Consider the following 27,618-nt stretch of genomic DNA (forward strand, 5'->3'; position numbering starts at 1 on the left):
CGGAGAAGGGGGGGGGCCGCTGGGGGGGTGGGGGGGGGGGGGGGGACTCTGATGTGAAAGGAGGGGGCTCCTGATGTGAAAGGGCCTACTACTGTAAAGGGGGACTCTGATGTAAAGGAGGACTTTGATGTGAAGGTGGAACCCTATTTTTTGTGTTTTCGCATGGGGTCGTCCCTTAAAATCCATTACATTTTAGACTGGGGTGCCTTAAAATTTTGCATACTTTTAAAGGGTGCCATTACTGAAAAAATAAAAAAATGTTTGCTCTAGCTCTCATCCAGCTGTGCCAGTTTACCCCATATTGGCACCTGGCTCCTACCTACGGACACGGTTAGTGTCACTGGAATTGTGAATAGGTGGGAGCCAGATGCATTGTCATTGTCAATGGAATGGTGGCTAGGTAGGAGCCAGGTGTATTTTCATTGTCAATGGAATGGTGAATAGGTTGGTGCCAGGTGTGTTGTCATTGTCAATGGAATGGTGGATGGGCGGGAGCCAGGTGCACTGTCAGTGTCACAGGTATACTAATCTCCCTACATAAACTTATGTAGCAGCCAGGGGAGGAGTGTAGGGGAACATTACAGAATGTTAGTTGAGTGACAGCTGAGAGTATGCTGGGGCTGTGCTGACATCACATCCAAGATGGCAGCACCCAGCAGCAGTCTCAGAGCTTTTGGATGTCTACATAGGGGATTGTTGTTGAAATGTGTGGGTCGAAAGGGTCTCTAACATGTGGTCACTGCCCTCAAGCCTTTCATAAGTTATATATATGTAAGCTTTTAGGATTTGAGGTCAGACACCGCATCAATACAAAAACCGGGCAGCATGCCTGAGCATAGGCGTGCGCAGCCTATTACATTAGGGTGTGCACACAAAAGTACAAACACACACGTATATATAAACCTTGCATAGAAACAAATGTTTTAAAATGGTAAAACGCCCAGATAAGATTAATGACATTAAACTGACTCATTTGCATATATACAGAAAAACATAAAAGTTTACGGTTCTTTGACACATATACTGTTTTAACATATGTAACATCTGAATAATTCATGTGTACTGGGAGACGTGTGAAAGAAGGTGTAAAAGAGTATCCTTAATTGGCCTATGTTGTACAATTAACATTCAGTTCATGTGCTTCCGGTTCATAAAAAGACAAACAATCCATAGAAACTCTTTTGTATTGGTTATTCACCAACTAGCCTCGGAATATGTGGAAGCAAAATGAGTTTGATATTCCATAAATTAGTTTGTTATAGTCTGTCTTGTGCTATATTCCCAATTCTGTTTCCCATCCAGGTGATCTTGCCTTTATTTATCGGGCACCAAATAACCCACAGCTACTAATGAAATCATCTTTACAGTACAGGGCCTTTTAAAACTGATATCCCATACGTGGGTGGTCTCTGTTGGTTTGATTCATTATATGGCTTCTTTTATCTCTCCGGGACGCCAGTGGTGGAATCTACCAGCCAGAAATGTACTCTTCCTGCTACAAAAAAAGGAAGTGTCTCTCAGGCATTTGTTTGTATTGTCCCTAAAGTGTATGTCAACCCCAACAATTAAAGTATCACTAAAGGCTTTTTTTTTACCTAAAGACATTCTCTGCATTAAGGAAAAAAACGGCCAGTGCCTTTCTGTGTCCCCCGTCCCCCCCCCACTTACCTGAAGTCAGTCATCTGCTCCGCCAGGACCGGGAAGATACACGGCTTTCCCCCGAACTTCCTGGTCCTGGGGGAGAGTCAGTCAAAGTATGACAGTGGGAGTGGGGGGAGTGGCTTGCAACAAGCTGTGTGTGTCTATGGACGCACACAACTAGCTGCAGGAACCCGCATTTACGGGTGTCTCCTCAGCAGCTGGCTTGCTGATGGAGACATCCGCACACAGGGTGCGGGGCTTACGGCATGGGGACGAAACAGGAACAAGGAAACAAAAAGTTCTAAAAAGAAACAAAATGCATTTCAATTCAATCTGGCCCTGTTAATAATAAAACAAATGGCACACATCACGGTCATCCCCAAAGAACGTAGAGATCCCGCCCTCTGTTCTAGATACAGGCCGATATCCCTACTCAATACGGATATTAAACTCTTTGCTAAAATCCTCTATCTCCGCCTCGTTCCCCATGTAGGAGAGCTTATACATCTGGACCAAACGGGCTTTATACCTACCAGGGAAGCGAGAGATAATATTACGCCAGCGCTGGGGGTGCTCCACTCGGCCCGGTCGGGCACCAAACCGTGCGTGCTTCTATCCACAGACGCAGAGAAGGTGTTCGACCGGGTAGCTTGGGAGTTCCTCCAGCTCACCCTTGAGGCGATAGGAGTGGGACCCTGCATGCGCTCTTGGATTAGCTCCATCTACTCCCATCCGGCCGCCCGAGTACGGGTTAACGGCGCCCTCTCCCCAGCATTCCCCATATGTAACGGCACACGCCAGTGTTGTCCTCTTTCCCCAGTCCTCTTTGTATTGTCCCTGGAACCTTTTCTACGTACTGTTCGAGCTAACCCAGATATCCGAGGCATGATGGAGGGGACTACCCACCATAAAATCGCAGCCTTCGCGGATTATCTCCTTTTCTTCCTGTCCTCCTCGGATATATCTATCCCTGCCCTTCTTCAGGAATTCGGTATTTATGGAGACCTCTCAAATTTTAGAATTAACTCCCACAAATCTGAGGCACTCCATGTATCCCTCGCAGGGCCACGCCTCCAGAGAGTTCTTCACAATTTTCCCTTTAAATGGGCCCCGTCCGCGATTACCTGGGTATACTCCTTCCAAAAGATATTTCCCTCCACTTTTGCAGCGCATAGCTGCAGACCTTGAGGCGTGGACCAAAAATACCTTCTCGTGGATGGGAAGATGTAACATATTAAAGCAGTCTATCCTTCCTAAATTACTTTATCCCCTTCAAGCACTCCCGATTCTCATTCCCACATTTTTTCTGTAAAATTCGAAAGCTTTTCACAGGGCTCGTCTGGTCACAGAGGCCAGCTAGACTCAGTTACGATATCCCGTCGCAGACCCAAACAACAGGGCGGGATGTTCCTGCCAGATGTACAACAGTACTATGTGGCGGCCCTCTGACATGTATAGTAGACTGGTGCCACAATTCCCAAACTAAACTCTGGGTGGACTTGGATTAATCGTTCGCAGATGTCCCTCTAGCTAACCTTCCTTGGTGTACTACTCCCTTACCCTCACAATTACAATCCCATCCCACTATTGGCCCTACGGTCAAGATTGCACGGTCTATCTTCAGGGGAGGTAGGATTTCTCCTTCTCTCACTCCCATCTTAGATAATCCGGCATTTCCGCCGGGTATAGGTGCCCACATGTACCCGGCGCTACGGAGACTTGGTAAAGACAAGGCCAAACACTTCCTGACCGGCACGACCTGGCCTTCTACCAACACCCTTTGCACTAACCCGGATTACGGCCCTCTTGACTTCTGGTCAGCAGTGCGATTGTCCCATTTCCGAACCCCGCCACGCAACATCTCTGCAGACCCCTTACACCATTTGAGCAACTTTGCTCACAAGATGAGCCTTCTCGACACACACTTTCCTTCTGCTACAGACTGTTGATCCAACCACCGGACCCAGATCACTTGTTGTTTATATCACGATGGGAGGGAGAACTACAGACCAGCTTTACCCTGGAAGCTGCAGAGAAATTACTTACACTCTCGTACCGTTCTTCGATCAGTAATAGATACCAAGAGTCGAGTTATAAGATTGTGACTAGATGGTACCGTAGTCCACAATCCCTTCATGCACTATTCCCTGAGTCACCCGACTTTTGTTGGCGTTGCCAACAACCCGGGGCAGGAATGTTACACATCTTCTGGTCTTGCCCGGCCCTCCGGGGGTTTTGGGGACAAGTGCGCGCTCTTGCTCTGAAATTTACGGATGCCCAGGTGCCCGAGGACCCGGCCTCCTTTCTCCTCCACCATAACACCATCCCGCTGCGCTCTTATACCCATTCTCTGATTAGACATGTGGTAAATGCCGCCCGGGCATGTATCCCAGCCTTCTGGAAGAAGCCGAAGCTCCCCACATAGGCCAAGTTCTAGACCGTATCCATGATATATACATCATGGAAGACCTCACGAGCTCCATTAAACATAACTCCACCTCAGTCGCCCGAACCTGGCTCCCCTGGATGGAATACATTTGGTCCCCTGACTATCTTGCCCTCAGATAGGAGAACGACGACCTGCTCCAGATGGGGAAACCTTATCTCATTTCTTCGCTGCCTTCTCTGCTTTCCCACTTTTTTCAGCTATATGCCCTACTACCATCTCTTTCCCTTTAGTGATCTAGTAACTATCAGCCCATCTATACTGCATTCTTCTTTTTTCCCTCCCGTCACTTAACCCCTTACCCACACAACCTATTCACATTCACTTGTCTAACACTGTGGCTTTTTTGCACACTAAGGTTTTAAACCGCCTTAAATATTTTATCTTGCTTACTATGTTGTATATATTGTATATATTGTAATGCGTTTGGTGTATTTTCTTGATGACCGCCCGAGAGAGCAACTATTTGCTACTTTTGCACTTGATTTTTTTTTTTTCTGTGATCATCAAAACTTTTTTTTTTAAAAATTATAAAAAAAGAAATGATGGATTAATATCACTTTAACGTCTCTTATTTGCTATATTTTGGTCTATATACACCACTGAAAACAAGTACCTGTTGATTCTGCCAGAACTCCAGTGAGTTAATAATTTCCTGTGCTCTCTACCATGAGCTGATTGTTATCAGTTAACATTGTTCCCAGCCATCTCTGTGGACCACAAAATACCTAACCCCTATGTTTTGGGAATGGGGAGAGGGAGGTGTTCTGTAATCTTAAATATTGTATGTCTTCAGCTGGCCATACACCTATAGATTTTCTGCAGATTTTCTTTGGTCCGATAGAAAAAGTGCAACAGATTCCTCCATTTACACTTAACTGTGTGGATGGAGGAATCTCCCACTGGGCCAAGCTTGAATATCTTGCTAGTCGGCCCCCGCTGGCTGTTAAAATAACTGAACAATCTGATTGGATGCAGGCATTGTTCAGGTATTTTGAGAGGCAGCAGGGCTGACTAGCAAGATACTGAAGCTTAGCCCAGCGGGAGATTCCTCCATCCACACAGTTTAGCATAGGTGGAGCAATCTGTTGCACTTTTTCCATCTGACCATAGAATATCTATAGATTTATGGCCAGCTTTAGGGTGACAACTACTGCTCCAGAAACAGTACAGTATCCTACAATATTTAACATTTTATTCTTTGGTTTAAATACTCTTTAAAGTACATCTGTCAGAAGCCTGACAAAATTTAAACTTAGCATGTAATGAAAAGATGCATACGCAGAGGTTACCATGACTGAAAACCACATGTCAAAACAATCACGCACAGGAAGATAGGCAGCTGACATTGTAAGTAGTGTTAACTTTTCCTGTAGAAATCAATTGGTCAATGAGTCTGCCCGTAACATTTAAGAAGCAATTTAAAGGCTCAGGAAGAAAAAAGGGGTGGGACCAAGTGCAAATTTTACAGGGAAAAAAAAATCAAAATTTTCTGATAAAACGAATTGTTTAGACATTCAGTGTTCACTTTAGGGTAACCTCGTCCTATGCATTTTTTCATCATATGCCCTCCCATGATTCACTCAAGCTGAGTGACATGACCTAACTCAGTATGTTGTCAAACCTTAAACTATAGCCAATGCAGTCCCAAAGTGCACCTATCCTTTTTGCCCTCCACCCTGAGCTAAATGATCCCACCCTCCATCTCCATAGTTCTGTACTTACCAAGATCTGATGGGCACAGTTCCGCTATCGTTTACATCCAGCATCACAGTGCTCCCTCTGCTGGACGCACACCTGCACATTACAGCCTCAGACAGATGCGGCCAAGTGAGGGAGACTTGCAGAGCTGGATGCCAACATACATCAGAGCAGTGGCTCTTGGATCTCAGCAACTATAGATCTCGAAAGGGCGAGGGTGGGATCATTTGGGTCAGGGGGCAAAAAGTGCACATTGTCTAAAAGTGCACTTTAAAATAAAAATATTGCAAACCAGAATCATAATGGATCACAACTATAAAACAGACACTTTAAATACTATATTGCCTTGGAATAAGGTGGAATAGAAAGATAAATAAAGCCCTGAAAAACCTGCAACAAAACTAAACTGAAAGCACAATGAACTCACCTCTGATACAAGCATTGTGGCCAGTTACAGAAGCAATCTAGCCACAATCTACCAGAGAACATAAGCAGCGAGATTTGAGGCCTTTACAGGTCTCTGCTTCAAAGATGCTAGTTTGCCATTGTCATTACAGTGTTGCTTCAGTAGCTGGCTGTTTGTCTATGCATCTACAAATTGCTGGTGTGCCATGGTCATTAGCAGCTTCATTGGGTAATATGATAAGCTACTGAAGCTCGTGATTCTGTAGCTAGCTTTAAAGGATGCAAAATGTCAATTGCTCAATAACTGAGCCACAGATCACTGGAATAACTGGGGCACAGGCCTTTCATTAAGTGCAATTCAATTTTTGCAAGCAACAAAAATACTAAAGAGCGTGATTCTGTTTCTGCTACACATCACTGTTACATAGTTACATAGTATTTGAGGTTGAATAAAGACATAAGTCCATCAAGTCCAATCTATTGGGTGTGTGCATTTATGTTTGAGCAGGTGTGTGCGTGTGTTTTAGTCCATGTGCGATTTTGCTCCTAGGCGTACCTGTACCCCTGTATGTTATGGTCTACGAGGAACGCATCCAAGAGTTTCTTGAATGATTCCACACTCTTAGATGCGATCACTTCCTGCGGCAGCGAGTTCCAGACCTTGACGGCTCTAACTGTGAAGAACCCCTTGCGCCCTGTGTGAAAAAAAACTATTTCCACCAATTTTTGGTTCTGCCCTCTGGTCTTTGTTACGGAGCTGACCGTAAACAGTTTGTTAATAATGTTGCTGTCGCCCTTGAATAGTTTATACAGGAGAATCATGTCCCCCCTTAATCTCCTAGCCTCCAAAGAGAACATATTTAATTTTAACAACCTTGTTTCATAGTTCAGGTCCTCGAAACCCTTAATAAGTTTGGTTGCCCTCCTCTGGACTTTTTCCAGCTCAAGGACATCCTTCCTGAGTATCGGTGACCAAAACTGGACAGCATACTCCAGATGTGGCCGAACCAGTGATCTGTAAAGTGGCAAAATTATAGACTTGTCCCTGCAATACATTCCCTTCTTAATGCATGACAGGACTCTACTTGCTTTTGTTTACAGCAGTCTGGCACTGCGAGCTGTTCTTCAATCTGCGGTCTATAATGACCCCCAAATCCTTCTCCGTTTCCGACTTCCCTAGTGGCGCACCCATAAGTGTATAGTCCATTTGCCTATTTTTTACTGCAAAGTGCATTACATTACATTTATCGACATTGAACTTCATCTGCCATACAGTTGCCCACTCCCTGATTTTATCCAGGTCCTCCTGTAATGTTATAATGTCTAAATCCGTGTCTATTACCCTCCCAGTTTTTGTATCATCTGCAAACACTGAGACATGACTACTTACTCCCTCCCCGATATCAATAGATATCAATAAATAGATTAAAAAGCATGGGACCCAGCACCGAACCCTGGGGCACGCCACTCATGACCTCAGCCCAGTCTGAGAAGGTGCCATTAACCGATACTCTTTGTGCACGTTCTTGTAGCCAGTTTTCCATCCACGTGCCCACTAATTCATCTATGCCCATAGCCCTTAGCTTGTATAGCAAGCGTTTATGTTGCACCGTATCAAAGGCTTTGGAAAAGTCCCGATATACTACGTCTACCGGCCTCCCTCCATCCAGATCTTTACTTACCTCTTCGTAAAAGGTGAGCAGATTGGTCTGGCAAGAACGGTCCTTCCTAAATCCGTGCTGTACATCACTTATTATACCATGTTCCTGGACGAATTCCACTAAGTGGTCCTTTATAATTCCCTCTAACAGTTTACATACTATGCATGTCAGACTAACTGGTCTATAGTTCTCCGGTTGGCATTTTGACCCTTTTTTTAATATAGGTACCACATTAGCCCTTTGCCAGTCGCTTGGCACTCTACCAGCCATTATGGATTCCTTAAAAATAAGGAACAATTCCCTCTAGTTCTAGCCATAACGATTCCACATGTTCTCCACCAGCTGACGCGATATCGTCACGGATGTGCATAATGAGGTTATCTTTAGCATACATACATACCACCCCCCTTCTTTCCAGTCTGTCCCTCCTGAACAGGTTGTACCCTTCTATGTTAGTAGCCCAATCTTGTGTGCCGTCTAACCATGTTTCTGCTATTCCTACTATATCGTATTCCTCCTCAAGTAACCTAACTTCAAGGTCTGTTATTTTATTTGCTAGACTTCTAGCGTTGGTGAACATACATTTAGTTTTTGTACATTTACTGGTCAAACGTTTGCTCTCCTCATGCTCCCCACTGCTTCTAAGACATGCCCCTTAAATGGGTGTTTCTTGTTCCATATAATCAGACAGTACACTTCTGCTGAACATGCATGCTAGTGATCCAGTCACTGAACTGAATGCGAGTTATCGGTACATGTCTTACAGACTAGGGGTGTATATGACATTTTCTGTAGGGTTTGATGAACCTTATGAACAACCCAGCCTTAGTCCTGTTAACTGCACAGAGCATGAACAGGACATGAATGTAATAAAAAAACATTCCTGTACAAAAGGCATAACAAAAGCCAGCGATTCACAGCTAGGTTTTCTTTCAAGCGGCAGGCTGATCAAGAGAAATCGCTCGATTCCCCATCTCCGCTACTGACTATTGTATTCAGACACCCGCAGCTGCCTGAATGCGAGCAAACTGACTGCATCTGATTGGATTCAGTCGCTGTTCAGCTGACAATTTACCCAACTCAGTCAATTTTTAAAATTACTTTTGTAGAGCAAGGTGATGCTGACAGGGTCCCCCACAGCTCAAATGTATGCCGAGTCTTTAGGAATCGTCTATGGTCAGCTATAGCCGTAGTTTTGTTTGGTAGTGCCATTATAAAACGTTACATGAGGATTCAGTCTATTGCCCTATATGCATCAATATGAATCCAAAGTTAAAGCAGAGTTCTGGCGAGCTCACTATTTCAGTTTAGCCATTGTGGATAGATCGAGAAATGGTTATCAGTTTTTGTTTTATTTTATGGTTTCCATCTACGTCCTATTGGAGAGCTTTCTCTGTCCCCATTGGAAGATTTTCCCTTTGGTGACGACACAAAATTTCATTTTTGGTGACAGTGGTCAACTGGTCAAAAAGAGAGAGTAAGTTTCTCCCTAGCGTGGACACACAGCATTAAAATCATGACAGAGCAACTCATCAAAAAACTAGGCTTAGAATATGATTTAAAAAGCAATCTAATGAAAAAAGACAAGTCAGCATGTACAACAAAACTATAGTTTCTGTTAATCAGAATCAGACACTTCAGATTTCGCCATTCTATAGATGACACCAAAAAAGTATGACACACATAATGAAAGTTCTGGTGTCACTACCAGTTCATCATCATAGAAGAAATCCCATCTCTCCCTTGTATTGGGCATAATTTTATAAACGCTTCTTGTTGTTTTTTTCAGGATTTTGGATGCTCCTAGTTCACCTCTGTGTAAAACACAGAGTCAGATGTGGTCCAATAGCTGCGAAGATCACTTAAACCACCCCATTGCATGGCATCTTGGCTGGAGACACACAATTCTGAATACCAAAAAGTGGTATTAGGATTGTTTTACAGGTGGTCTTACAGGTGAAACTCGAATAATTAGAATATCGTGCAAAAGTAATTGCAGTAAGTGCTGCAAAAGGGGCCCAAACCAAGTACTGAGTACATATGCATGCTGGTACTTTTCAGAGGTCCGATATTGTTCTATGTACAATCCTTGTTTTATTGATTGCATGTAATAATCTACTTTTTTGAGGTTGTGGATTTGGGGTTCTTGGGGTTTTCATGAGCTGTAAGCCATAATCATCACAATTATGACAAATCACGGCTTGAATTATCTTGCTTTGCATGTAATGAGTCTATCTCATATATTAGTTTCACCTTTTAAGGTGCATTAGTGAAATAAATGAACTTTGCACGATATTCTAATTATTCGAGTTTCACCTGTATATGTTATTTTTATTTGCCAATACTCGCTTGTCTATTAATTATCAGCTTGTCTAGTGTTTCTCTTTAATTAACGACTATAAACACTCCTCATAATGGAAGCACTTGCAATTAGACCCGAGGATAGTGATCAATTAGAATCAACAGGCAGGTCATGAAGTCATCTCATATTAAATCATGTTGCAGCATCTACCCATCAAAGAAAAGATTGATTTACATTTTGCCGGCCAATCAGAAAGCAGGGCGTCCGGCTTCCTGATTGGCCGGCCAGACAGCTCCGCCTGGGTACCGGACGAAGGCCACGTTTTCGCTGGAGAGGCCCCGGGGGTGACAGGCTGCACATACTAAGGTAAGAGGGGACTTTCTTGTTAATCGGGCTAATCCCGGCTAATCAGGAAGCCAGGTGGCGAGTCATTACACACCACCTGGCTTCCTGAATGGGACTTCCATTACTCGGTAATTGGTATCGGCGAGTCCCGAAAAAAATTATCGGTACTCGGTACCAAAATACCGGTATCGGTGCATCCCTAATATATATACATAATTAGATTTCACAATTTCAGAATAAGCTCAGACAGCTTACAATTTGAATCCAGAATCAGAACATCAAATTAAATCCAAACTAATAGCAAGAAATGGCTTCCAAGGTGCACACAGTGTGGGTTAGTACCAAACATACAGCCTGGATAAGATCCCAGACGGAGCCTTCAAAAATGTTACGACCCGCAGCCTCGAGTTTTTTCCCAAACACACACTATGAAAGGCATTGTCACAGCAGTAAATGACATGCCATACACAAAGAAATAAAATGAATATTCAACCATAGAACATATACTAGTACAAGAACACTCATGCAAAAGTCTAGCTTAAATTGGCTTCACACATCATACAAAAAGATGAACATAATAAAAAGATGACGTTGGCAAGAATGAACAACCTTTCAGTTGTTATAACTATGTATTGTATTGTTATTTCTATTGCATTAAAATGAGCTCAAACAATATCTCCATTAAACTTAAACCCAAAAGCACATTTTTATATATTGCAGCTTACCAATCTTTAAATGTGGCTGCATTAGTTTTTGTTTTGTTTTTTCACCTGGTGATCCGCCTAGTAAATCTGTCAGTTGGGTCAGTATTGTGGCAGCTTTATTTCCCATATTATTAACCTTTATCTATAAGCGCAGATTAACATCTTTTGGTATTTAATAACCACTGGGGTTTTTATTTTTTACTTTATGGCAAAAAAAGTACAGAAAATGTTGGGGGAAAAAAATGTTTCTCTATGTTATGAAATGTTTATTATCATCCCAATTTTTTGGTAAAATATAAAAGATGGGGTCAGGTTGGGTAAATAGACACCAAATATGCCAAGCCTTAATATTGCCCGCGCCCACAAAATCGCACAAAACTACCACACCGGGCACAGCGTATCTCAGGAGCGGCGGCGGGAGGGAGCACACCTGCACAAAATACAAGCGATGCAGTGGCTCTATAGGCGCTGGAACGCTTGTATTTAAACAGCCATCGCCGGCTGTTTACATTTTAGTTAGTTTTCCCACTCGTGTGCACGCTGGGTGTTGGACACAAATGGGGGTGGGGATATTCAGAAGTGTCCACCCTGCATCAGTCTTAAATGTCAACTATATCACTGTGCCAAAATGACATTTTCAGAAAAGTACAAAAACTCCTTAACTACCATTAAATTCAATTTTATGCATGAATTCATGAAATTAAAACACTCCAACATTTAATCTGCTCCCTGATAAAAGTAAGGGCATAATAGCAAAGAAAACATAAAACCTTATTTCACTTGTTAGGCTGCCCTTTTTATTTAGCAGCGCAAGCAATCCAAGGATCACTGCTGATATGCACGCGGTATAGGGAGTAACAAGTAGGCTACTTTGTATGCACCGAGGGTCCCTGCCAGCAGTCACAGGGATATTAAGGCATGTGTGCATAGCTACGTTTCACCCACTCAGCAAAACTGTGGTTGAGTGAAGAATCATATGCACTGGGGTTTGAGCATGCAACTCTGACCATCACAGTAATAATAGGCTGTTGTCAGATTTTCTAATAAAGCAATTTGTTATTTTGTTAGTATTGTTAAGTATATAAATCTTATTTTAAAAAAACAATTATCAAAACTGGAGTAGACAAAATCTGGAGCAGCTGTTCATGGCAACCAATCAGCTTCTATGTATCATTTTCAAAGCTTAACTGACCAAAAAAAGAGAAGCTGATTGGCTACGATGGGCAACTGCTCCAGTTTTAATAAATGTCCCCCAATGTTGGTTAATTATTCCTCACCATACCTCAAGTACCTCTCAAAGTGCACCTGAAGTGATATAAATTCAAACATATGCATATAAGGCACACATCCAATAAGGGCTAATAACACATCATCGCAGTGTGCTGTAATGTGCTCATTGCATTAGGCAGCCCAATTGTTTTGAATGGACTGTGCATGCATCTACATGCATGACAAATAAGCTCTATTCTGTTTTTTTTTAATGCACTGAGTACATTCATGTGTGCATTGTGGTGCATTGCAATGCACTCTATATTTGTGTTGGGGTTCAATTAACAATAAAGGGCTGCGCATCACAAAACACATATATAGCGTGTTGCTGGGTGTTACCGTAACATGTAATATAGTGGTACAATGCACCTACCCACCTTCTGCTACTCCCCTTACAGCTAAAGCGATCAGTGCTGCAATCCAGCCCTCATGCTAACTGATCTGCCATGCATCTCTGTAAACATAGCAGAGGTCACATGACATGTCGCATGAGCTGACTACACACACCATGATGCGCATATGCAAGATCTATGAAGTCTGTCATTATTTAGCAGCGCAAGCAATCCAAGGATCACTGCTGATATGCACGCGGTATAGGGAGTAACAAGTAGGCTACTTTGTATGCACCGAGGGTCCCTGCCAGCAGTCACAGGGATATTAAGGCATGTGTGCATAGCTACGTTTCACCCACTCAGCAAAACTGTGGTTGAGTGAAGAATCATATGCACTGGGGTTTGAGCATGCAACTCTGACCATCACAGTAATAATAGGCTGTTGTCAGATTTTCTAATAAAGCAATTTGTTATTTTGTTAGTATTGTTAAGTATATAAATCTTATTTTAAAAAAACAATTATCAAAACTGGAGTAGACAAAATCTGGAGCAGCTGTTCATGGCAACCAATCAGCTTCTATGTATCATTTTCAAAGCTTAACTGACCAAAAAAAGAGAAGCTGATTGGCTACGATGGGCAACTGCTCCAGTTTTAATAAATGTCCCCCAATGTTGGTTAATTATTCCTCACCATACCTCAAGTACCTCTCAAAGTGCACCTGAAGTGATATAAATTCAAACATATGCATATAAGGCACACATCCAATAAGGGCTAATAACACATCATCGCAGTGTGCTGTAATGTGCTCATTGCATTAGGCAGCCCAATTGTTTTGAATGGACTGTGCATGCATCTACATGCATGACAAATAAGCTCTATTCTGTTTTTTTTTAATGCACTGAGTACATTCATGTGTGCATTGTGGTGCATTGCAATGCACTCTATATTTGTGTTGGGGTTCAATTAACAATAAAGGGCTGCGCATCACAAAACACATATATAGCGTGTTGCTGGGTGTTACCGTAACATGTAATATAGTGGTACAATGCACCTACCCACCTTCTGCTACTCCCCTTACAGCTAAAGCGATCAGTGCTGCAATCCAGCCCTCATGCTAACTGATCTGCCATGCATCTCTGTAAACATAGCAGAGGTCACATGACATGTCGCATGAGCTGACTACACACACCATGATGCGCATATGCAAGATCTATGAAGTCTGTCACAAACTAAAATGGTGGCATTGACAGCCGATATATACAGACTTAAATGGTGGTTTGCAATACTACTACAGAGACTCATCCGGCGTAGAACACCTCACACAGTACTCTGGATACTAATAGTGGGAGTTTTTCGTGTGGAACTTTCCTAATTAGGTTGACTTTCGGATATATACATATTAACAATTTCCTAATCATGTATAAATGTTTTCCAAACAATCCCTGTGGCTTTTATGCAACTAAAAACACATTGTATATATCTGGTTGTGGTAACTCTGGTTGGTACCCTACTAACCTATACTTACTTAATAGAGACTCACTTTTACTGATTAGATTTTGAAGTGGTGCTCAGTCCCAGCTTTAAAATCATACCACCAAGTTATACTTAGTGAAGACAAACCTTTGCAAATATGATTTTTTTTAATTAAAACTGCCTAGTTCCAAGCACTACCCAACGTGCTGAGGGATGATGCACAGCACAGCATCATATGACAAAAGGCTAAAGTCCTGTCCAGAAGCATAGGAAAACCCTGATGAAGTCTAGGTTCAGTGGATTATAAAAAATTATTTTAAATGTAAGCTGAACATACTTTGACCTGCCACAATTGCAGTGTTCTCCGATCATCGTTACTTAAATAATATTTGTTTATAGCAAACATTAGATCTTTAAGGCCCCTTTCCGATCAGGTCCACCTCTCAGTTTTTCTGGTGGCCCCAATCAGATGCCCAATGTAAATCTATGGGCAGCCAGATCTAAATGGATGGTGCACGGATCCCTTCCTGACCGGATAGTGTTAAAGGGGCCTAAAACTAGCTGTTCCCTGAGAGCCGGCACCAAAAGGTGCTTGTTATTATCTCTACAAACCAGGAAGCCCAACTATGTCCACAGTGGCGTCACAAGAGGGGTGCAGCCCGCACACGGTGACACCATTGGAGGGGTGGCACCAAAATGACTGACAGTTATTTTGGAGTCACCCCCTCTGAAAAGTCGGGCACTCGGTCATGGACAAAGAGCCCAACAGTTGCAGGAGAGAGGAGGGGACCCAGTGGCATACCCTATACCACAGGGTGAACGTCCGCTCCTCTCTCTGCCGGCGTCCATCACCAAGATGGCTCACCAATATGACCGCACATGCGCAATGACATCATCCTGCACGTGCGTGGTGACGTCACAGCGGGGTGACACCTGGCCTCAGGACGCCTCTGTGTCCACCCCTCTGAACCTAATCCCAACCCACCTTCTGTTATATTTTCCACTGAAAATATCGCCATGTCCAGTAACAGAGCTCTCATTGGAAAGGGAAATGGTGGGAGAGCATGGCTTAGCCCTGAAGTGAAGGTAATCCTTCACATTCTCAAATAATTCATCTCCACACAGTTACCTCCTCATGTATCATTTCCCCCTCCTCTTTCAGATTGTAAGCGCTCAGGAGCAGGGCCCTCCTTACCATCTTGTCTTAAATTGTATTGTAATGTCTTCCTTATATTGTAAAGCGCTGCACAAGCTGTTGGCGCTATATAAATACTATGTAATAATAATAATAATCCAGCCCTTAGTAACAATGTGAACCTGAAACTAGTTTCGAAGGGGTGCACACAGGCAGGTTTTATAGGTAGTATAAGCAATCAGCTTGTGGTCCATGCTTTCAAACAAGACTTGCTTCTAAATGGCCAACAGAATCAACAGTTTTCAAGATGTTGGTACATCTATAATTGTATACTTCTGTACCCCTCTTAAAAATAGCTGTATGAGCCAGCATCACTACCCTATGCCACAGCTATAATAATCTTCAAAAATGTATCATAATATGGAAAGAGTGTCAGTTTTTAGATGTAAATATAACACTTCTTCAAATGATCAAAGACAATGTTATGAGAAATGTAATACAGAATGCACAAACATAGATTACTGAAACCATGCAATTAAGATTATTCTCAGCAAGCACCCTTGGGTACGTTTCTAGACAAGCACCTAAGGGGAGGTTCAGACACCCCAGTAAACCTCAGCATTGTGACTGTCTGATCCCGGTAGAAGCAGCCGGGCTGAATGACCACTCCGTTAAATCGGTAAATAGCTACTTCAGCTTGATATTAAACCGTGCCCCCAGGAAGAGATTTCAGACACAATCAAGCTGAGATCGAGCCGCGAGATCTCAGACACAATTACTCAGAAACGTTTCTATGCAAATTTCCTCATGTAAGCTCTCCAAGCAAAGCCAATACGCCTTTTGTATTACAATGAACAGGCAGTATAAATGTTCCCTGTTGCCACCTTTGTGTTTTCATTGTCCATTTATAAAGAACTGCACAGGTATAGGAACATTTTTAAATAATAAATGAGAAGGATAGCATGACATACTGAGGCTGTGATGTACATATATACTTGCAGAGACCATTTTTCCAAGTATTACCATGGTTATATATTTTGAGTGAGCTTGCATGGCACTCATCTTCTTATCCTGTTAGCTATTCTAGTCTGACATGAACTTCCCTTGCCTGCATTAACCATGGTCTCTGGAAATATCACCATAGACATTTAATACACATCTAATGCACACATAGCCGTAACAACCACGTAAAAATCTCCAAAGAGCAGGGTTGTTTTTTTAAATCAGATAATCATATAATACATCGAGCATAAAATTAATAAAACATGTATAATGCAAATTAATTTTGTAAGCTTCCAAAAACCCCTGTCATCTCACACGTCAAAAAAGATATAGAATGCAAGACACAAACATGCTAGCAGTGACACCTCAGACACACTACCCCTTGTGGTACAAAGCTTTTTGTTGAGAAGAGAAACCATAACATAATGCATGCCTCTATATACACACCCCCAGACCATTTACCTCAGGTGACTTACTTGTGAGACACTATGCCATACATAGGCTGACCCGAAGCGATACAGCCATGCAACGGTGAACACAACCCACCTGCTCAGGGCCTTGGAAGCAGATTCTGCACTGCGGGGTCCTCATACCACTATCGATACTGCTGCCCAGGGAAACAGCGTCCAGCGCAGCCCCGAGCCTCCCATCCTTCTCTTCCAGTCCCAGATTTCGGGTTCTAGGATCAGACCCATAGTATTCCTCATCGTCGTCTCTGGAGGAGCAGTTTGCAAAGGGTGGCCATCCACAGCCCCCCACGCTGAGCCCGCGCATAGCGTGGCCCGGATCAGGTTCACTTCGCCCAGGTCGGGTCAGCACCAGAACCTTCAGTTCATTAAAGAACATGCGAAGCCGGTACTTAAACATCATTCACCAGCCGGCGGTCCGGGTGTTTGGGGGCTTCCAGGGCACAGCCAGACAGGTCCCAAAAGCAGAGGCATGGACACAGGTCCCAAATCACCCAAGGAAAACAGAATTATCTTCACTCCTCTGTGCTCCTGTGTACCAGGGAGAAGACTGCACTGCATGGGGTTAAGTGAGTGCAATTCACTGTTGTCTATCTAAGGGGTCTGTAGGGACTGCAATAAGGTGCATCCACCAACCCTTTCAAAAGGAGACAAAAAAGCAAATAATCTGTACTGTAATGATTCATCTGAGAAAATGAAATAAAAGCAATGTTGGGTATAGGAGAGCTTGTAAAAGAATATTTTGTATTATTTCAACATGCATTAGTAGCAAGTGCTGAAAAAGGGGTCAGTCAGGGGAATTAGACCTGCAACCTTACTGCAAAGGGCTGCTAAAGGGAGAGAGGTGGGCAACAATCTAATGCCTACCACTCAAAAGCACGGTGGAAGGCAGAAACGGTTAAATGCAACTGAATACACGAGAAAGCAATTAACATAGATGCGGGATGGGAAAAGAAGAAGCTGACTGCCTGGGATAATGAGCTATCTTCTGAGCCCATCCTATCTGTGGGAGAGTGTAGCCTTCCATGCCCCCTAGTAACAACCAAATATCCACCTGAAAAAATTTCTATTCTGCAAAATCAGCCCAGGAAAAAAGAAATATAAATAATCCAGTGTAAAGGCAATGATCTGGCCAAGGTGCTGGATTTTCTCCAGCCGTTGGATCCTATGTCTTCCCTCCCCCTTGCTTCCTCTTTCTTTTCCTCGGATGAAACACGCAGGGCTCCTCTTTTGTTTCAGCTCTCAGCATCCCCAGCCTGATCTGTCTTGCCATCCATCCACTTGTGATTGAACCGAGGGACCTGCATCAGCAGCAGCTCATACATTGATCCTGCTGGGAAGCCACCTCACTGCAAGGGGAAACAAAATGCACACAACGTTTATGGCAATACAAACACAATGTAATATCCCCCTTATTCAGATTATCCCCCTACTGACCAGTCATACATACAGACACAGCAAGATGCACAGGATGCACGTAAATCCGAATAAGGATGCTGTTTATGCTTACCATTCACAGCCTTCTAGCTCCAGGAGGTGCATTATTTCCACCCAGCAGCACAGGATCTCTAAAGCTGATTTTTCTTTTATTGTATTCAGCTGTGGCATAAATGGATAGCTATAAAGTGAAGGCTGGGAAAATATGGCTTCTTCTTCCGGTATGGCATGTTAAATAAAACATTTTTTTTTTTGTAGAGTGTTTTTGTGCGGTGAGGCTGGGGATGTGATCCAGGCTTGTGCTGCGCATCTGCAGCTGGGTGAGGGATCTAAGGGGACCTGACGTGTGCATTCACGTGGGAGTGGGGCGGGAGATGTGAAAGTGACCGGTCTGGGGATGCTAGGCTCTACCTGGCTCAGGGCTGGGGTGGGCTCAGTCACAGAGAAACTCTGCTAGAGTGTGCAAGAAAAATATCATTCACAGACAGCTCCTGCTAGGTCATTGTGTGCAATACAGACAGCTCCTGCTAGGCCAGAGTGTGTAATAACAATATCAGCCACAGACAGCTCCAGATAGATCAGTGTGTGCAAAACAATATCAGTTAAAGACAACCCCTGCTAGGTCATAGTGTGCAATAACAATATCAGTCTCAGACAGCTCGTGCTAGGTCAATGTGTGCAAAACAATATCAGTCCCAGGCAACCCCTGCTAGGTCAGTGTGTGCAAAAAAAAAATACCAGTCACAGAGAAACCCTGCTAGGTCAGAGTGTGCAAAAAAATATAATTCACATACATCTCCTGCTGGATCAGTGTGTGCAAAACAATATCAGTCACAAACAGCTCCTGCTAGGTCCGTGTGTGCAAAAATATATCAATCACGGACATCTCCTGCTAGATCAGTGTGTGCAAAAAAAACAATACCAGTCACAGAGAAACCCTACTAGGTCAAAGTGTGCAAAACAATATCAGTCCCAAGCAACCCCTGCTAGGTCAGTGTGTGCAAAACAATCAGTCAAAGACAACCCCTGCTAGGCCAGAGTGTGCAAAACAATATCAGTCCCAAGCAACCCCTGCTATGTCAGTGTGTGCAAAACAATATCAGTCAGAGTGTGCAAAACAATATCAGTCCCAAGCAACCCCTGCTATGTCAGTGTGTGCAAAACAATATCAGTCAGAGTGTGCAAAACAATATCAGTCCCAAGCAACCACTGCTAGGTCAGTGTGTGCAAAACAATATCAGTCAAAGACAACCCCTGCTAGGTCAGTGTGTGCAAAACAATATCAGTCACAGAGAAACCCTGCTAGGTAAGTGTGTGCAAAACAATATCATACATACACATCCTCTGCTAGGTAAGGGTGTGCAAAACAATATCAGTCACAAACAACCCCTGCTAGGTCAACGTGTCCCAAAAAAATATTAGTGACAGATAGCTCCTGCTAGGTCAATGTGTGCATAAAAAAATAAACATTTCAGTTGCAAAACAATATCAGTCACAGACAACCTCTGCTAGGTCTGTGTGCAAAAAAGTAACAATCACAGACAGATCCTGCTAGGCCAGTGTGTGCAAAACAATATCGATCACAGAAAACTCCTGTTAGGACAGTGTGTTCTAAACAATATCAGTCACAGACAACACCTGCTAGGTCAATGTGTGCACAAAAATATCAGTCTCAGACAACTCCTGCTAGGTCAATGTGTGCAAAACAATATCAGTCACAGACAACCCCTGCTAGGTCATTGTGTGCAAAACAATATCAGTCACAGACAGCCCCTAGGTCATTGTGTGTAAAACAATATCAGTCACTGAAAACCCCTGCTAGGTCAGTGTGTCCAAAAAATAATAATTTATAGATAGCTCCTGCTAGGTCAGTATGTGCAAAAAAACCAATGCCAGTCACGGAGAAACCCTGCTAGGTCAGAATGTGCAAAAAATATAATTCACAGGGGAGGAGGGATACACTCTTTCTAGTTAAATACTAGAGAGGAGGGTGGGCGGGACTGACTCTTTTGCTCTCCCACCTAAAATGGTTCCCTGTCTCGCACATCGCAGTAAGATCACCCCTCTTACTCCACACCCCGAGCTAAACCCACCTATCACTATGCTAGCTGGCCCTCCTGCCCACTTTTTAAACACAAAACCCCTACCCTCCAATACTCACCTGCATCAGTCATGTCCCTTCCACTCTTGTGAATAGGAAAAGAATACTAAAGAATCTTGTTTCTCAGTTCCCAAAACTCAAGCAGGACAACAAACATTGAATCAAAGAGGAGATGTCAATGGACAGAGAAAGCATATTTAAGTTGGAATCCTATCGGCACCCCTTCTATTACCTATAGATCAACCCTACATACCTGCTCTTCAGGCGGATACAGAAGGTCACCCCAGAGATAAAGGAGATAATGAATTTAGCATCCAGGATTACGGGTAACTCTCTTACCATACACAACATGACAACCAGAGTCATACAGCCCATATGAATAACAGCCTCTTCTCCGTGAAAAATGCTAATGCTTCAACCGTTAATGGATATATATTAAAAATAGGTTACCACAATGCATATATATGAGTGTCACCTTAGTCCTGCATGTCTGCATGTTAAAAAGCACTTTCAAATATCTATGTGGGTACATAATGAAATAACCCTTATATTGGAACTTCACCCTTAGTGCAGTTGCACCTATATCAGAGTAGAGATCTCCCCGCTGTGTAACCTGTCATGGACGGAGCCTGTTAATTAGAGGCGGCGCTGCATCCGGCTTTTGACAGCTAAGTTAGGTTACACAACAGTGGACTTTCCCACTGATGTGTAACCTAACACAGTGAGGAAAGAGCATCAACAGCTTTGACTTGATGTTAGAGGCTTGAGCTCTGTTGATGGTTTGGACCAATGGCAAATCAACATTGGTCAAAGCTGTCCAATCCAAAAAAACGGAAAAAAAAACAGGGAGGGGAGCTGGATGTCGGTGGGCTGGGGACGGGGTGTTGGTGGGCTGGGGTGTGCAGGGGGAATGCCTCACCTAGCATGGACCTTACTGCACGTCACTGTGTGATAATTAGGGCCCCCCCCCCCCAGCTTTCCTCTCAGTCTTATACCCACCTGTCTCCAGTCCAGTGAGATGTTGCTGACTAGCTCAATTGATTACATAGGTATTAATAGGACTGCAGAACACATGACAAACAGCTGGGTGATCAAATCAGATATATATTACTAGATCAGAGACAGGTGAGTATAAGACTTTAGAAGGACTTTAGATACTAGGTATTAAGTAAAGTTTGAAAGCATATATTTATTAAAAAAGGGTGTTCTTAAAAATACCATAAAAACATACAAATGGCTAGCGGCTGCCATATTAATTTTTGGATTTGGTGCAGACACATACTGGAAGTCTTAAGGTGCCCATACACCTTGCGATTATCATATGATAATCGCAAGGTGTATGAAAGGCGTGCGACCATTTCTACTGTACGGTCGCACGTCTTTTGTCATACGAGCATGTTCGAAAACCCGCCGAGAATTGTAGGATTGTTGGACAGGTTTGTGGCCTGCTCGTAAGATAAATGCCGCACGGGCCGGTGTGCGCAAGCGCACACTGCCCATTCAGCATTGCAGTCATCGGAAGCCCGCCCCTCAGCGGGGCGGGCTTGCGATGATCGCAAGTATGATCTGCCTGTCCAAGATGGGCAGATCGTACGTTTTTTTAATTACCTTACAACCATCTCAAGACAAAAGTGATGGTTGTAAGGTCTATGGCCAGCTTTACACTGCCTTACTAATGTAATGTCTGGGCTTCTGGTGTGTAGGTGTATCTTTGAAAATGGGGCTGCTTCTAGCAAAAAATTGATAAATAAAAGAGCCATTTATCAATACTCTCTGGACATGTTCCTGTAGCCAGTTCTCTATCCATATACACAACATTTCATCTATGCCCATAGACCTCAGCTTGTGTATTAAGCTTTTATGTGGTACCGTGTCAAAAGCTTTGGCAAAGTCCAGATATACCACATCAACCAGCCTTCCACCATCCAGATCTCTACTCACCTCTTCGTAGAATGTTAGTAGGTTGGTCTGACAAGAACGGTCTTTCCTAAATCCGTGCTGATTATCACTTATTATACCTTTGTCACAAACAACATCCATTAAACAGTCCTTTATCATTCGCTCAAACAGTTTCCATACTATTTTTTTTTTTTTTTATCTATTAATTCTTTATTACATTTTTAACATCCATAGATTTAACAATCTTAACATACAAATTTCATAAAAATACACCCTCCCCTCCATCATTCATTATCCATATCCTACATATCCTACAATCGTCCCTCATCCCCCGTAACCTCCCCATCCGTCTGTCCAGATCCGGACACCCTGGTAAAGTTCTCCCCCCCCCCCTCTTCATTTAAATCCGTATAATTCCCTTCTTATCCCATCCATGAACCCAATATGCATCTGAGGGTCCCAGAATGATGTGCTTCAACTTCCTTTAACTGTACATTGTGTCCCTCCCTGTGTATCTCCCTCCTCCCCCCCTTCCCCTCCTTTTATCCTACGTTTCAAAGGGCTGTATCATTTCCCTACACAGTGCTACTCTCAATTTTCGTGAGCCTTACGTGTTCTACATACCTAAAAAAAATGATAACTCATTGTGTATAATCTCGTGATGTTTGTAATACCCTTCCCTTTCTTTTTTTCCTTCCCTTCCCCTTCCTTCCCCTCTTCTTCTCCCTTTTCCCCTTCTCTAAATTGTTATTTTGTGTTCCTGCCATCTTAACTTTAGTGTTCTTTAGTGTTTTTTAGTGTTCTTTAGTATCCCCTACACTCTCTATATCCCTCCCTTCCCCCCCTGACCCTTACCCCCACCCTTTCCTATTTTCTTTCAGTTTCCTCCCCTTCCTTTTCCTATGTTGTTTATATTACCTCCCCATTAATAATTCCATAATACTGGGTCTATCCCTGGGTCATATTTCTAAAGTATATAGGAGCAATATATATCCGATTCTTTAAACTCCAACCACTTTCCCCATATCTGGGAGTATCCCTCATATTTATCCTGTTTCGTCTTCACCATTTCTTCCATCAACCTTACTGAGTCCAATTTGGCAAACCACTCAGAGACTGAAGGCATTTTAGTTGTCCCCCAATACCTTGGGATCAGGGATTTGGCCGAGTTTAACAAATCTTGTATCAGGGACTTTTTATACCTCTTAACCAAGTCTGTTGTGAGATGGAATAAGAACCTCCAAGGGTCTAAGGGTAGTTGTACATCGCATATCTGCTTGATAATACTCCTCACCGTTTCCCAGAATGGTCGAATCACAGGGCAATCCCACCATATATGTGAGAAAGTTCCTTCCGCCCCACATGCCCGCCAACAGCCCGGTTCATTTATATTATACATCCTGTGCGTTTTCTGTGGGGCCTGATACCATCTAGCTAAAAGTTTATAATTCATTTCCATAGACTTTATATCTATGGTTGTAGCCATGGCTAATGCTAATATTTTCCATTGCTCCTCTTGTGTGAGTGTCTGTCCAAATTCCCTTCCCCACTTATTTAAATATAGAGGTACATTTGCGCTTTCCTTAGTAAGCAGTGCTTTATACATAAGTGATAGACAATGTTGTGGTGTCTGTTGCATTCCCAATATAGACTCAAACTCTGTTATATCGCTTCCTACTCTTAGGGGCTTAGGTAGGGTTTGGATAAAATGTTGTAATTGCTGGTATCTCCACCAATCTAAAGGGTATACTCCCCATTGCTCTCTCAACTCCCCAAGAGTCCTGATTTCTGTTCCTGTCATAATATCTCTAACTTTTAAATTCGGGGATTTACTCCATTTTATATAAGCGGAGTCATACTTTCCTGGTGGGAAGTATTAATTCCCCAATAATGGTATAAGGTTCGAATTATACCCGCACCCGTTTCTCCTACACAGCCGATCCCAGATCTTTAAGGTTGATGTTGTAAGGGGCAATGTGTTTATGGACATTTGTCTCTTTGAAGTTTGCATACTATAGATGTTAGACTGACTGGTCTGTAGTTCCCAGGTTGGCATCTTGAACCTACCGTTGCCTTACGCCAATCACTTGGTACCCTTCCAGTCAGTATGGAGTCCTTGAGAATAAGGAGTAATGGTCTCGCTATAACCTGGCTGAGTTCTTTAAGTACCCTAGGGTGCAAGTTATCTGGTCCTAATTATTTATACCTCAGCCTACTCCCTGTCATTTGTGATTAATCTTCTATTCTCATCTTTTATTGGGCCCACCTGTTCTTTTGTTACTCTTTTACTGTTTATATATTGATATAATTTTTTTGGGTTTTTCTTACTGACTGTGGCGATATGCTTTTCGTAATCTATTTTAGCTGCCTGGATTTCACGTTTACGTCTCCTATTGCATTCCTTGTAGCTCTGGAATGGCAATGCTGTTCCCTCCATCTTACTCTTTTGAAATGCCAGCTTCTTTTATTTGATGTGTTTGCTGTGTTATTTTTGTTACTAGATAATAGCATTGTGTAATGCATTCTTAAAACAATCCCACTTCCCGTCAGTGTTCAATGTTAAAAATAATTTGTCCCATTTAATGTCATACACTAGATGACACAGCTTATCGAAGTTTGCCTTTCTGAAAATTAGCGTTCTTGTCAAACCAACACACTTCTCTTTTCCGTGCCCAACATTAAAAGTATTCACCCTGTGATCACTATTACCCAATGTATCTCTAATTGCTATGTCTCCAACTAGGCCGGCATTATTGGAAATGAATACGTCCAGAATAGCATTCTTCCTGGTTGGGACATTAACCATCTGATGCATGAAATTGTCCCGCAAGAGGTTTAGGAAACAGCCAGCCTTTAAAGAATAAGCAGTACCATGTTACCAATCAATGTCCAGATAATTGAAGTCACCCATTATGACAACATTTCCCTGCTTCCCAGCTATTTCTATTTCAAAATGTATGTGAGCCTCCTCCTCTTCCCTTATGTTCGGGGGTTTATAACACACACCCACAATTAGTTCACAACTAGCTTCAGTCTTATCTAGTTCTAGTCATAAGGACTCTACATCATCGCGACTCTCTGTCGTGCGGTCATCTCGTTTGTGCACAGTTAGATTGTTTGTTTTTCACATACATGAATACCCCTCCCTCGCTTCTACCAACCCTGTACCTCCTGAACACGTTGTACCCTTAGTTGGCCAGTCATGTGAACTGTCCAGTCACGTTTCTGTTATTCCCACTATATCGAAGTCCTCTTCAAATAGCATAAGTTCAAGCTCCTGTAATTTATTTGCTAGACTTCTAGCATTGGTGTACATACATTTTAGTTTGGTGCTAGTGGTTTGAGTTTTATTATTGGTCATTGCTAAGGCCCAACTACTTTCTTGATCAGACCTCGGTATGGTTGATACATTACTAATTAGATTGACTGGACTGAGCCCTGTAGTTGCTTGCTCTCTGTTTATTTTACTGATTTTTATACCCTCGCCCCATTATCTAGTTTAAAAGCTCCTCCAGTCTTTTAACCATTTTCTCCCCCAAAAGTGCTGCACCTTCCCTATTGAGATGCAGCCCATCTCTGCTGTAGAGCCGGTAACCGACTTAGAAGTCAGCCCAGTTCTCCATGAACCAAAAGCCCTGTTTCCGACACCAGTTCCGCAGCCACTTGTTCAGTTCTCTCAACTCCCGCTGTCTCTCTGGAGTGGCTTGTGGCACCGGCAGTATCTCAGAAAATACTACCGAAGAGGTGCTTTTCTTCAACCTAGCACCTAAGTCTTTGAAATCTTTTTTTGGGACCCTCCTTTTGCCTCTAACTTTGTCATTGGTACCAGGAGTCCCGCTAAAGTCTTATTAGCTCATTCTTTAGAAATTGTTGGTGAAGTTGAGTCGCTTTCTAATGATGTCTCAACAACAGAATGAGGTAATCTTAAGGAGCAGTGGTGTTTTCCATGGTCCTACTTGTATTACACTTGCAATACTTGTAAAACTCGTATTACACCAGTGCTTCACCCCTGCACTAGCTGCCAGTCAAATAGATAATTCAGTGTAAGAACGGTCTGTTGACTTTTAAAGCATTGAATAACTTACTACCCACATTTTAGAAGTAATGTGGAGCTGGAGCCATATGTTCCAACTCATTGTCTCTGTTCCTCAGATAGAAGAAGCATTGCCAAAAGCCACTTGGAATTACACGCACGTGTATTGCTAGATTAATAAATAATCATATTATTATCTTGGATGGCACTAAAGCCAGGAATAGAATTTACAGAGTAGTCCAGATTTGAAATAGACATTACTGCTGAGTTATTGCTTTTAACATTATAAGACCAAGAGTCAAAAGTGTGCCAAGTGGGCTGTATGACTATCAAAACCCAACAGACTGCAGTGATGTCTGTCTCTTGCTATGATGGATGAATGGGAAACCTTAGCGCTATTTCTTGAACCAGTCATCTGTTATCATTTAAATGTTATTTTACACTCTTTTTAATTGCGTGTGTTATGTCACTGGTACTATGTCAAGAGAATTAAATTGCACATATAATTCTTTTGGAATCATTGCAAATTAACTTCAAATGAACAGCGACAGGTAATTGTTGATCTCTTTAAAATCTGATCATTGAATGAGTAGTCTAAGCACCAAACATTACAAAGTACCCTCTCATACTCAGCTCCAATACTATGGAATTCACCCCAATCTTCAATCCAAGGACTCATGCATGGACTTATTTAAAAACAGATTAAAGACTTAAATATGTATTCAAATCTATTACATTTATTATTCTTGGCCTTTTATTATTAGTTTTATTATTTTTACTTGTATCATGTTCTGCACAGTGCTTCAAATTCTAAGAAGAAAAGGGCATAAAATACTACTACTGCTTTTATTACACGGTTGGTGTCATTTTATTGTAATCCAATGACTAAAGAGAAGTGTCGCCAGCACGCCAAAATACTCATCCTGAGTTTTATATTTATCACATAAGAATAGAAGCAATGTTTCAGAGCCATTAGGAGACTCTTGGAGCCGGATCGTTAGAACCTTGTTCCCACAAACATATTGCCAAATATTGCCAGCATCATATTATCTCTGGATACAGTAAATGAGGCACAAAGTGTAGGTAAAACAAAAACTGAGAGAAATGAGCATGCTGCCTATTGTTGGAAATACAACAGCATATACTGATTGTATTATTGACTGTAATTTGTCTTTTGAGCTGTAGATGGCACTGTAGTGCAATGTTAGTCTCTATGTGCATGTTAATCTATGATACACAGGAAGTTTTTTTTTTCTTTCTGTTT

General features: G+C 42.5%; 1 protein-coding gene across 1 annotated transcript in view; it reads right to left on the minus strand.

Annotated features, from left to right (window-relative positions):
* Positions 1-18,636, minus strand: part of MARCH9 (membrane associated ring-CH-type finger 9) — a 136,478-nt gene extending 117,842 nt beyond the window's left edge. The window contains exons 1-2 of the mRNA XM_018562126.1: positions 18,395-18,636; positions 16,964-18,233 (exon numbers count right to left, since the gene is read on the minus strand). Coding sequence (XP_018417628.1) covers positions 16,964-17,287 — 324 coding nt within the window. The 5' untranslated portion in view covers positions 17,288-18,233; positions 18,395-18,636. The remainder of the gene's footprint in view (positions 1-16,963; positions 18,234-18,394) is intronic.
* Between the last annotated feature and the right edge of the window lie 8,982 nt (positions 18,637-27,618).

Source organism: Nanorana parkeri, unplaced genomic scaffold (genome assembly GCF_000935625.1).
Source record: "Nanorana parkeri isolate BGI_ZX_2015 unplaced genomic scaffold, ASM93562v1 scaffold561, whole genome shotgun sequence".
NCBI lineage: Eukaryota > Metazoa > Chordata > Amphibia > Anura > Dicroglossidae > Nanorana > Nanorana parkeri.